The 12,386-nt window shown below is 32.9% G+C and overlaps 1 protein-coding gene across 1 annotated transcript; it reads right to left on the reverse strand.

Annotated features, from left to right (window-relative positions):
• Window positions 1-1,741: 1,741 nt before the first annotated feature.
• LOC101512506 (alpha-mannosidase I MNS4) lies at window positions 1,742-10,374 on the reverse strand. The gene is made up of 16 exons (XM_004495337.4): window positions 9,981-10,374; window positions 9,804-9,899; window positions 9,618-9,704; window positions 9,036-9,126; window positions 8,546-8,601; window positions 8,223-8,295; window positions 7,865-7,974; window positions 7,529-7,579; window positions 6,869-6,957; window positions 6,654-6,735; window positions 6,438-6,551; window positions 4,442-4,521; window positions 3,756-3,891; window positions 3,318-3,388; window positions 2,980-3,226; window positions 1,742-2,487 (listed from the first exon to the last, which is right to left on the reverse strand). The coding sequence occupies exons 1-16, from the start codon at window positions 10,227-10,229 to the stop codon at window positions 2,266-2,268; spliced, it is 1,854 nt and encodes a 617-aa protein (XP_004495394.1). The 5' UTR covers window positions 10,230-10,374; the 3' UTR covers window positions 1,742-2,265.
• Between the last annotated feature and the right edge of the window lie 2,012 nt (window positions 10,375-12,386).

Raw genomic sequence — 12,386 nt, forward strand, 5'->3', positions numbered from 1 at the left:
AACTTCATAAGATGCGTATTGTTATCTATATTGGTGTTAGCATATATAACTTCTTTTGAGGAAATTTTTGGGTAATAACTAACTTGATTAAATTAACATACAAAAGGGTTGTTAAATAATAATATTCACTAGACATAGCTTCAGTTTTGTGGCAATATTCTCTGCTTAGCAACAGAGCACTAGTCATAATGAAATAAATTATATGAACATAGTAAATTTATTATTTGGTATCGAAAGAAACTACGTAAACAATATAAAATAATGCTAATGAATGAATCTAGCTAATTAAGATCCCTCTTCCCGGCAAAGTTTAAGGGAAAGACACACTCTTAGTAATATTTTACTGACATGGGAGCAGAAATTGTCCTCACTGTTGCACAATGTAGCAGGAAACAAGATTTAGTGCACAAGTAAAGAAAAATAATTGTTGTAAACATTAAATGTTTCAAAATACTGTTTGACCTAAAAAATACTGCTTACATAAGAAAGGGAACATATGCTCCCACTCTCATGTGCTGTAAAACAACACATTGGAAAGAGACCCGATATATTAACGTTGGAAAATATTTTTTATTTATTTTAAATGATAAATTATATTATAATTAACTTGTACAATTGTGCAATCATAAAATTAAATATGAGCAAGATGTTTAGTCTAACAATATCAGAATTAGTCTATTAGACTAGAATTTAAGGACAAAGTCAGAAAATACTTATCCTATCAACAAAAAATTATAGTACTATTATGCCATTATCCTTTTTTAAAGAAGCTGGTTAAGTATAAATTAATTGTTATACTAAGTGTGATTTAAAAAAAATGTAAATAATATAAATCCTTAAGATAAGTTGATAGTGATATGTCCACACTTATACACAGTGATATGGAGTCACCCTATTATTGATAGAGCCAGTTTCAACTTATTTGAGCTCATCCGTCTCATAAAATAGACTCTAAAACCACTTCCAATTGTCTTTGTTCACAACATTAATAATCACATATGCAAGAAATTGATTATTGATATCTTTTCCATCTATAGAGAGCGAGAGTAAGAATGTATTCGATCTTTCTTTTTAACCCTGAGTTGCTCCTCATCAAATATTCGCATAGTGGGTTTTATGTTGAATGAAAGTTTTTTTCCCTTTGGGTTATCAAAGAATACAATAAAAGTCATTAGCATAGTCCCAAATTAACATGGCTCAGCAAGACTTCCACCACTTGCTTCTTTCATGGCCTTGAAGAGGAGTTTATCAACATACTTTCTCTTACACAAACATTCTTTAATTGTTTGAAATTCAAATGAGTGTCATAATTAAATCATGTATGCTTCGGATAAATTTAGTGCGACATTTAAATTTCACCTTCAACGGATTAGAGTGTATTGAAAAAAATGTTTAGAAAGTGCGTTAGCAACATATAATCTTAGTTCCATCTACAATGCACACCATACTCCATTTTCAAGTGATCAAATAGATGGCTGTTTTATTTCCATTTTCCCCCCTTCTCATTTTAGGTGAGAAAATTAAATAACGATCTAGATGATATCATGTCTCCCGAGCTCAATCAAATGAGTGAAATAAATTTCCTTATTTTCTTTCCTTTCATTTTCATTCGAAAATAACAGATTTTCTTGAGGGATGAAATATACCATGAATCATGTAATGCTTGATCTAACATGAGAACATAATCCAGCTAAAATAGCTCTGCATAGCTATTTTCACCATTCCCCTCGGAGGAATCATATAAATGAACAAAATGGATGATTAAGATTTGCTAGTCTATCAGCAATTGAAATTGTGGTCTAATTTGATGTTGACAATGCCTATCACACGTACACTACCTCTGGGAAAATAGGTTACAAGAACCAACAAGAGACAATGATACAACAAAATAAATCACATTACACGCTTGTACACGAGGCCGATGATGATCAAGAGGCTGCATACAGTCTCAGACCTTTCTTTGGTAGCACAACCTAAGAAGTACATCTACCGGGTCAGTTCAATCGTCATTCAACACTTTCAGCTCCATGTTATTGCTCACCGTATCAACAGTTGCTATATTATCAAACTTATTATGCTTTCTCAATTATGAACATACTACCAAAACTCCGATTTATATTTCAGGTGGAGAGCCCAGAGAAGTACAGCACTATAAAGTTGAAAATGTTTATCCTTCCCGCCAATCCTCTTGCTTAACTGAGATCTAATCATCCATAAATTGGGTCAGCACCTTGGTCACTATTAACATCAGAGCTCTCACTCACTTCAAGAAGTAACATCTGATTCAGTAGTCTGACTATCATTATGATCATTGCCGGAATCAGGCTCCGAATGGTGAGAACTTTGGGCAGGAAGAACAATTACTGAATGGCTTTGTACAGTTGTTGATTCTTTCTGTTGAATGGTTTCATAATCATTACGTTCATCATTTGAATGCACGTATGAAAAACCATACTTCTGTCCATGATTTAGTCCTGGGCAGAAACCCTGCAGAATCATAACAAAACACTCAAACATGAAAGAGTTGTTTCTAATTTGAATTATAAAATTTAATTTTTTTCCAAATCACATAGGAACCCAAATCAGATTTCTATAGAACCATCTGTCATTTATTCTTTCATATGTGTATCAATTCATTATCAATCAGCCATTACTTGTCAACTATGTATAGCTGTCATACGTCTGTTACCCCACTGGTGTGGTGTAGATGGGAACCATGGTTCTGATAAAAATCTCATTCCACTTAGTTTATGATCCACTTTCTATCATTGAACCACTTTTATCTTCTAAAATATATAAAGAATAAGAAATATAAATTTTTTGGTGGAAACCAAATTTTCTATACTTCCAATGTATTAAAAAGAAATAAGTGTAAATAAATTTATCCATTTAAAGTCCTAGATTGGGATAAGATAAATAATGTGAATAGAAGGTCCAAGTGCAACATGAATCCGTGAGAGTGATGGGAGGAGAGAGTACCTTGATCAAACCAGAAAAGGCACTTGGTTCAGAAGTAGTGTACTCTGATGAATATGTAGCTTTAGTCCGGCTCCCATAAAATCTACTATCATTTGATTCTTGCTTATCTTTGTCCACCTCGGACACAAAATAAGTTTGTCTCGAATCACCACTTCTACAATAAGCCCCATAGTATAAACAATGTTCCCTCACTAGAGAGATCTGAGGAGTAGCAGGCAGTAAATGACCTTCAGTGCTGAATACGTACCTGTTTCACAACAAACAGAAAAGAGAAGCAACTCAGTTTCATAGTATAATAAGGACCAGCCACTAAATTGTAAATGCATAAGCCTACTCACTTGTATGGTCCATTTTCCACAAGGTTATCAGGACCCACGGCTAAATCAAAAAGGAGCCAAAGATACTTGACCTAATAGTAACATAGGCCATTAGCAAAATTCCTCCTCTTTCAAACAAATCATAGAAGACAAAAAATGAAAGGCAGGATAAAAAATAAACCCATTCCTTGATTTTCACCCAAAAACTTGAAGCTTTTACAAGAGCTAGCAATTGATGTTTTACCAAAGTCACCCCTAAAATCATAATCTCCGCAATACTACTAGAAACACCAGTTGAAGCCCTAAATAAAGATGACTAACCTTATTTGACAGTGATTTTCAGTGAAACAACTGAAAATATTATGTACTAAACTTTTAGTTTTCAGGGTTTGGAAAAGTTTACGAGGGCACGAGTAAAGTTGTTCTCAAAATCATCTAGAATAAGAAATAAATTCTTACTGTCTCAGCTAAAAAGAAGCTTTCCATGTGATCTTCCTGTTTGTGGTTTTCAACATCTGAAATGTGACAATATCCACAAGCGCATCGAGTCCCATACTGTAAACTAGCAACCATGTCCCTCCCAGCATCAAGATATCTACAAAGAAATACACGACAGAATTAAAATTCATATTAATAGAACAAAACTTACACCACAGCTATAAAAAAACTGTTATAAAAGTTGAACATGAACAACTTGTCTCAATTTCCTATTTTGCAGGAAAAAGAAAAGAAAAAAAAAAGATCATAATTGCAGACCACTAGAAAAAAATTGTGAATGACAGTGCATCCTCTAAAGGCAAAAGAAGAATAGCAACAAAAAAATCCACCAAAATACATGAAAACCATCTATCTATCTATAATGGCTACTAGGAATTCTAAGTGCCGGCTCAAGGCTAGTGAAGACTGGTTCAAGGCTTCAGCCTTCATGCTGCAATGAAAAGTGAAGTAGCAACAAACATGTAAAGAGAGAGAGACAGAACCTTTAGAGAGAACGCTTCTTTTGAATTTGTAAGTACAAAGATAGCCTTATTTATGTTGGTAAAAAGGGCTATGTACAGTATACAGTTGAAGAACTATATTAAGCAGACATTATCAAGCAAAATTTTATTAATGGTACTGCAAAATAAAAGCAGATATATGCCGACCTAGGATCTCTGGTAGCTTTGTATAGCCAATACGTGCTCTCTATTAACTCAGGCCGCAGCGGGTAACTCTTTTGTCCATGCTGATATAATGAGAAAAAAAAAATATACACTGATCATAAATATTAGAGATAATCAAGCAAAAGCTTCTTCCTAGAAGAAATTGTAAGATACTTTTCTTTTGGCAATAAAAAGGTTTAGATTTGGCTAAATGAAAATGAAGGGCTGTCAACTGAATGGCCGGTTTATATTTTAAAATCTCCCAGTCAATCCGTCATTAACTGCTTGAATTGCACCAGGACTAACACCGACAAGACAAACACGTTAAATGTGTTTACATAAAATGATAAAACCAATAATGGTCATCTTGCAATTAGTTTTAGAGTAAACACTTGCTAAGTCATATATCTCAAGCTGCTCTTTCTCTGATATTATGTTAAGATCTAACTTCAAAAGAGTAGGCCTCTTGTTATGAAGTTTTCTACGGTTCAAGTTGAGTTTTGCCGACTTGCTATGAAGTTTTCTACGGTTCAAAAGAGTAGGCCTCTTGTTATTTTTCGGGACTCTTCATAATTATTGGTGCCGACTTGCTATGAAGTTTTCTACGGTTCAAGTTGAGTTTTGCCAGCTTGTTGTCTTAACCATATTTTGCTGCAGTTGACTGCAGCCAGGTGCTCTAAACAAGGATGCATCTTTGCCTTTAAACTTGATATGGGATAGAATTCGTTAATTGATTCTCTTTAGATCTCGGTTCAAGTGATTTTATGAATGGAGCCATATCTGATATAGTCCTGCAGCCTTGTTGCAATCTCAATTTTTTGACATTTATGTTTGAAGGATCTCATCATCCCCGTTAGGAGTGGACAAAAACCCGTGACCCACCCGAAACCGTGCAAACCAAATTCAGCTTTTGCCAAACGGTCAGGTTTACATCGGCAATCGGGTAACCAAAGCAAAAAAGTCGAGTATAAACAGATGCACTTGGTCGAGTCTGGTCTGCAAATTGCAATCCAGTAGTAACCGATACCGACCGAGAATGAACTAAAGAAACAACTTCTCTACTTTGTTATTAGTTTCATAGGTGTAGGAGACAAAATAGTACAAGATTAGTTGGAGTAATCGAGTATTCTTACAGACTTGTCACTTCACTCTATTCATTGTTTCAGAAGTATGGGAAACGATGCATGAGTTTGAGTTTTTGGGACTCATGTTCTAATTAATAATAATATTAAATCTATAATTCTTTTTACTCTAGTCATTTAATCTGTCTTTGAAAAATACCTCTTTAAATAATTTTTTTCCAACAAAACAATACTCACTATATTGCAGACTTGAATCTCAAAATTCCACATTCAGTCCTTTTCAACTCTCTCAATCTAAGTTTTCTACCATCAGTTCACCTCATATTTGAATGCAAGATCCAAAAATGTTTTCATGGTTATGATGCAACCAAGTTAATTCATCTGTGAGAGATTTTTCTCTTTGAATTCAAAGCAAGATGTTTACCCACACAGAAACTAGACAGTCGGAATGGACTTCCTTTCTGTCATTCATCGAGTTTTCTATTTCTTCTTTCCATCTTTTAACATTCTAAAATCTGGAATGAATTTCTATGCTTTGAAAACCTCAAACCCGTAACAACCCATCCGACATCTGACAAACCCGTTGACAAAAACGGTCGGAGATGGTTCTTACACTATAGCATTCGGTTAGCGGTGGATTGACAATTTTCACCCATATCCGACCGGTTGTCCACCCCTAATCCCCGTAGTTGTACTTTCCTATTTTTTTCTAATGAGATTCTTTTTTCGATAAAATAATTTATTTATCATATGAACAGAGACTTTGACCTTTAGTTGAAGAGGATGTTGTTCAAATTCGGGTGCAATACATCACCAATTACTTTAAAATACTACAAATAGAAAGAAAACTCTATCTATATCTAAACAAGCCTTTTTTAACAGCCATACTGGTTCTCAAGTGTCAAAACTAAATATACCTGAACACTGAGACTAGCAAGATTAAAGCCCTCGGGGGTAAAACCATATCTTCTCCAGACACTCAAGAAGGCAGCATGGGTACGAATTGCAGGATTGATATCTCCAGCTAAAACCTTGCAAAAATACTTGCTATGATTAGCCTAAACCATTTAATAATTATTTATACAGATCAACTAAAAGGACTACATTATATCACAAAACAAGAAGAAAAAAACCTGAAGGCCAGGCCAAAATGCCTGTAGACTGTTAAACAATGGCCAGACAATAGCAGCGGAATCCATATTAACTTCTACATACCTAGAAGCATTAATACAAGTCCAAGTTTCAAACTTGAAATACATTAAAAATAAACATAATTATGAGTTTCAAAGAACTTAGACAGCTAGTCAAGTATATTTATAAGGTGGCACGCATTGCCACAAGCTTTTACCAAGGGTCGTGGTAAAGATAATGCATCGCAGCAGAATAAGCTTCTTGGAATATATACAAGTACTCCTCATCTCCAAATAATATATAAGCCTGAAAGATCATGTATGAAAAAAAAAATCATTTTTCCCCAATAAGGATCTTTAACCACTACATGTATTTTTCATGTAAGCAAAATAGATAGGGCTGATAATTGACAAGCATAAATAAGATGATACCAACAACAAGACTAGGTTCAAAGTTTGTAATAAAAATTATAGTCCTTATTACCTCTACTCTTTCTTTTTTTGGGCGGGGGGCAGATAAAAGTAGTTTCTAATTATCAAAAATATATAAGGTTTTTTTTTTCTTTTCTAAATTAGATAAAACAATGAAGCAAAAGAAGAGAAATGTACAAGATAGGAAGAATACAAAGTAAATTATACAGTAAAGCAGAAGCAAATAAAACAAAAACGTTTGTCCACTTGAATACAGACACACAGGAAAACACATGACACGAAATATGTAAGCAAAATACATGCAACATCATAGATATGTTTTGGTATACTAAACCAAATCTAGATAGTAATACGGAACAGGGGTACTTTTGCAGATTAATACAGATTATATTTTCAGTACAAATTGCTCTGTGGAGGCTTCATCATACTAAATTCCTGCTACTAACCTTCAACAAATACTCATAAAAAGAGTCAATACTAGTTCCTATCCCAGCATCCTGCAGAAAGGCAAAGAGAGTTACTGCTATTAACTAACATAGCTTGCAAGGTACACCGGTAGATAATAGGAATAAAAGCACTATAAATGCTAAAGAAAGTAGGACATAAAATTCTATATATTTCATGGCTCCATTATTTTAAATATTGGTTCACTACAGATAAATAGATGACAAAATGCCAAAAGAAAAAAAGAATGTTTAATGTATTATATATCTCTGATGCATGCATGGGTTCCTTAAATCTCTTCAGTGTGGAACTTTCAAAAAATAAAATGCGTTATGTACCTTTTGTGTCCATTCACCTGTAAAAACATTAATATGAGCACCAACCAAGTTAAGCTTTGAACGCCGTGCCCAAAGTGCAAGCACTGCATTCTTGGTGACTTGTTCAAAAACTGCATGTTAAAAATTCATACAGAAAGGACTAAAAGTAAATTGACGAGCAGAAAATTGACGAGTAAAAAAAAGCTAAAAACCAAAGTAAATGGCAAAAGCAGCAAAAAAATTGTGGATAGAGAAAACAGGTAACATTTAAGATGCAGAAACAACAACAACAACAAGATTGTAAATTGTGGAATCATAACACAGATTATAAGACCCTACAAAATTTACAAAAGATAAAAAGGTAAAATGGTAAACTTACTAGGATCATTTGTCAAACGGCTTAGAACACCAAATTCAAGAGTCAAGGTTCCACCACCAGCTGTTGAAGTTATCTAAGCACCAAAGAACTAATGTTTAACATAATACAGAAAAAAGAGAAAGAATCTTGGAAGAATTTCCTATTTCTTAAAAACCAAAATAGTGGAGCAAAGATGCCATTTCCTGAGCTAAATTAAAATCAGCTACACCCACTTGTTTCTTATACATCATTTGACACTATTAGCTACTTTACCAGATCATTGACTAGTAAACATAAACCTACATCTTCTAACATAAAGGAGAAAGCATAGGTGGAGACCTTACCTTGCTTTCCTGTTTATCAACTCCATGTAACAAATTTACAGACCCATATGGGATTCCTGAAAATAGGAAATGGCATATAACAGTCAACATATGATGCACTATGGAAGAAATAGTAAAACAACATTCTCTGTTCCACCATCTTGAATTATTAAGTATACATTATCCTCCCTTTCATCGCACTTTCCATCTTTTTCCAGATTAAAATTTTCCTTTTAAAAAAATTCATGCCAAATTTTAGCCCTCAAAATTTAAACATTCTATATGAAGCGCTAAGAATTTTTCCGTAAATATACGCTATCATTCTTCAGTTGTATGTGTCAGTGTCAGTGAACCAGTGGCGTTCAAATGCCATCAATGTGCAAATTAGAAATAATATATTTAGTTTTGAAAAAATATCGCAGATAAAATAATCCTCTCAGGAATTGAAAAAGATAATTATGAGCAAAAACATACTAAAAGATCAGCTAATTATGTATGAATCAAGTAATACCGGTAGGAGTATCAAATGCAGGTAACAACCTCCTTGCAAGATCTTCAGCTAAGTTCAGTAACTGATTATCATACGATGGAACTCTCATACCCTACAGACATTAGACAAGACGAGAATCACTTAAGACCTTAAATGTCCATGAATACTAAGATGTTCTTATATAAAAGATATGCCAAATCAGTAAAATGAATGAATATATAATCCCCCAAAAGAAATGGAATGATGGACAAGTAAAGGCCTGAAAAATAACTATCCTACCACCTAAAGGGTGAATCAAGTAAGCACTTAAAAACCACCTTTTGTATAAAGTCAAATTGTTTTCGTATAAACTATAAGATGTTTTCATAAGCTATCCCAGAGAATTTATATTAATAAGCTATCATAAGTTGTTTTCATAAGTTCTCCAACAGAATTACAAATGCTTATGTCATTAGATAAACTCAAATAAGTCAATCCAAATAGGTCCAAGGTGACATTCCATTCCTATCAACATTCTTAATGACTTCTCATCCGTCATTAAACAAGACCTAAGCTCAACAATTAACGTGTATTATTATTATAAAATAATAATAACTGATATACCGTAGCATAATCAGAAGCAATTAGATGAGCTGAAAGCAATCCTCCAAGGACCCTTATAGTAGTCTCAAAAACAGAAACGGTTTTATTCTGCAATCCAACCAGACATAGAATAAACAACAATAAGCAAATAAACAAGTTAACATTTCATTATTAATTTATTTGAATAAGTTAGTTGACTCTACTCACTATCATATCAAAGCGAAGATTTTTACCAATCCATTCAACAGAAGCAGCAAAACGTTCACGATCACCAAGTAAAGCCAAAGTATCCAACGAGTCAATCTGCATTTCAATTTCAATTAGAATTTCCAATGAATCAAAGAATCATAAAATAGTTATTGAAAGTGGAATTTAATTACGAACCAAGGTTAAGGCATAACCACCAAGAGTATCCTCTCCTGCGCATGATAGAGGTTTCAATTCATCGAGTGGAAAAGCGTTGTCCATGTAACCATTGAAAGCGTGATAGAACATTTCACCAACTTCATCTCTTAGTTGCTTAGCTTCTTCTCTTGTGACGCTATCGGCGAGAGATAGCGTGAAGTAACAACAACAAATAAACGCTAACATTGAACGGATCTGAATGCACGTCTTCCTCCTAAAACCTTCCATTGGAACACAGAAATCTATGATATGATAAACAATAACACCGCTCAAACTATCTATTCATCCTTTCGCGCATTCCTTCTAGCTTCGCTTTCTCTGCTATTCCCGTTACCAAATGAGTTTTAAGGGCTTCTTAGCGTAAATCAATTTTTCCACCTATTTTAATTTTAATATTTGACAAAACTTCTAACTTTAATTTTAAAATTAATAAAATGATTTTTTTTATAAGGAAATTTAATGAAATCGTACAAATGGAAAAAAAAAATTGAGGAAATAATAAATATTCACTCGATACTAATGTAATATTAACTTATAAAGTATTTAAGATCCATTTGTTATAGATTAATTAAAAAAATAATAATTTTTCACTTTAAATAATTTTAATTTTTTTTAATTGTCATTTACAAAAAATTCGTAAAAAACTGATGAGAGCGTTCAAAAAGAGTTATTTTTAAATAAATAAAAAATCATGAAATAAATGCTAACAAACGGACTCTTAATCTCTTCTTAAATTAAGGACTAAAGTATTTTTTAACCTCTATGAAATATTTCTTTATACCACCTAAATATTCCTTCTTCTTCTTTCCCTCTCTCCCCCAAGCTAATCTCCTTGCTTCTCACCTTTCAATAAATGTTTCCTCTTCTGTTTGATCAAATAAATAAATGGCCATGTAAATGTTGACATTTTGCAGATACAAATCCATTATAGCAATAGTCCTTCATTTTCTGTTTTTTTTTTCAAACTATAACTTCATGTAAACTTGTCTAAGGTAAGTACGTGCCAGGTATCATCATCAAATAAACTTCTCTCAACAATCTCACTATTTAAGATATGTTTGATTTTGAGTTGACATTGATAAAATTACTAACAATTACTGTAATTTTACAAAAATTACACTTTGTTGTATATGCACTTGATCGGACCAAAATGAAAAGAAAACTAAGTTAGAGATTCTTGTATAGAGAAAAAGTCACAAAGACCAGAACAAAATAAAAATGGATGTGCTAATTATGACAATTATAGAGTGAGGAATTTTAAAGTCACGCTTTCTAACACTCATTTAAAAATACTCGTACACATAAAGCCACGTCATGTCTTCTTTTCCATTCCTTTACCTGGTAATCGATTCTACATGTCAAAAGACAACAGGACAGTTTCTATTTTTTTGTAATTTAACTGTTACATCTTCTCCACAATTCCCATGGTTGTTCAATATCAATTTCTAGATATTCATTTTGCAACCCATTATTCATGTTAAAGTTCCAATTTTACTTTTAAACTGAGTATTGTGCAATATCAAATCATTAAAGTTGCAAAATTATTAAATGTTTTCCCTATTTCAGTTTTTCCATCTATTGAAGGTAAATCTTGTGTTGAGGACAAAAACAAAATTGATATTAAGCATTCCAAACACTGATGTGGCAATGAGGTTTTGTTGTTTGGTGTTTTGCATCGCTTGTATTCCCTACTTTGAGCAATACAACTTTCCAATGGTGTTTTTTTTTTTTTTTTTGCATATTGACTTGCCAATACAATGGCAGGAACAACTTTTAACTAGAGAACAAGGTGCATGGAAAAGTGCCAAAGAAATTTAGAAAAGTTTGATATCAGCACAGGAGTGTAGAAAACCAGGAATTAAGACCGATTAAAAAAATAAAAAGTTTAAAATTTTCAATTTAGTATAGTCGGTAACCAAGTAAAAGAACATATATATATCTATATCTATATATATATATAAAAATAAAAAAATAAAAAAAGGTGATGTGGCTTTATGTGTTTAGATGTATTTAAGGGAGTGTGCTTGAGACTATCACCTTAGCATTCCTCTTAGAAACTTATTTAAGACTTAAATCTCGGAGACCCTATAGGGTATAACCATTGAATCCATTACTCAAACTTGTGAAAGTACTGACTTCAAACAAAGATTGTCAAGGACTCATCTCAACTATATTAATTCTACAACATGGTTGCATATTGACTTGCCAATACAATGGCAGCAACAACTTTTAACTAGAGAACAAGGTGCATGGAAAAGTGCCAAAGAAATTTAGAAAAGTTTGATATCAGCACAGGAGTGTAGAAAACCAGGAATTAAGACCGATTAAAAAAATAAAAAGTTTAAAATTTTCAATTTAGTATAGTCGGTAACCAAGTAAAAGAAC

The sequence above is a fragment of the Cicer arietinum genome, chromosome 4 (genome assembly GCF_000331145.2).
Source record: "Cicer arietinum cultivar CDC Frontier isolate Library 1 chromosome 4, Cicar.CDCFrontier_v2.0, whole genome shotgun sequence".
In the NCBI taxonomy this organism is placed as follows: domain Eukaryota; kingdom Viridiplantae; phylum Streptophyta; class Magnoliopsida; order Fabales; family Fabaceae; genus Cicer; species Cicer arietinum.

Bases quoted from the DNA above. Each gene is read 5' to 3' on its own strand.
- LOC101512506 (XM_004495337.4), bottom strand. From the start codon at position 10,229: ATGGAAGGTTTTAGGAGGAAGACGTGCATTCAGATCCGTTCAATGTTA. The intron at 6,736-6,868 runs GTAAAAGCTTGT...TAATGCTTCTAG, and splicing joins TATCTTTACCACGACCCTTG to GTATGTAGAAGTTAATATGG. The intron at 4,522-6,437 runs GTATATTTAGTT...TCATTATATCAG, and splicing joins TTGCTAGTCTCAGTGTTCAG to CATGGACAAAAGAGTTACCC.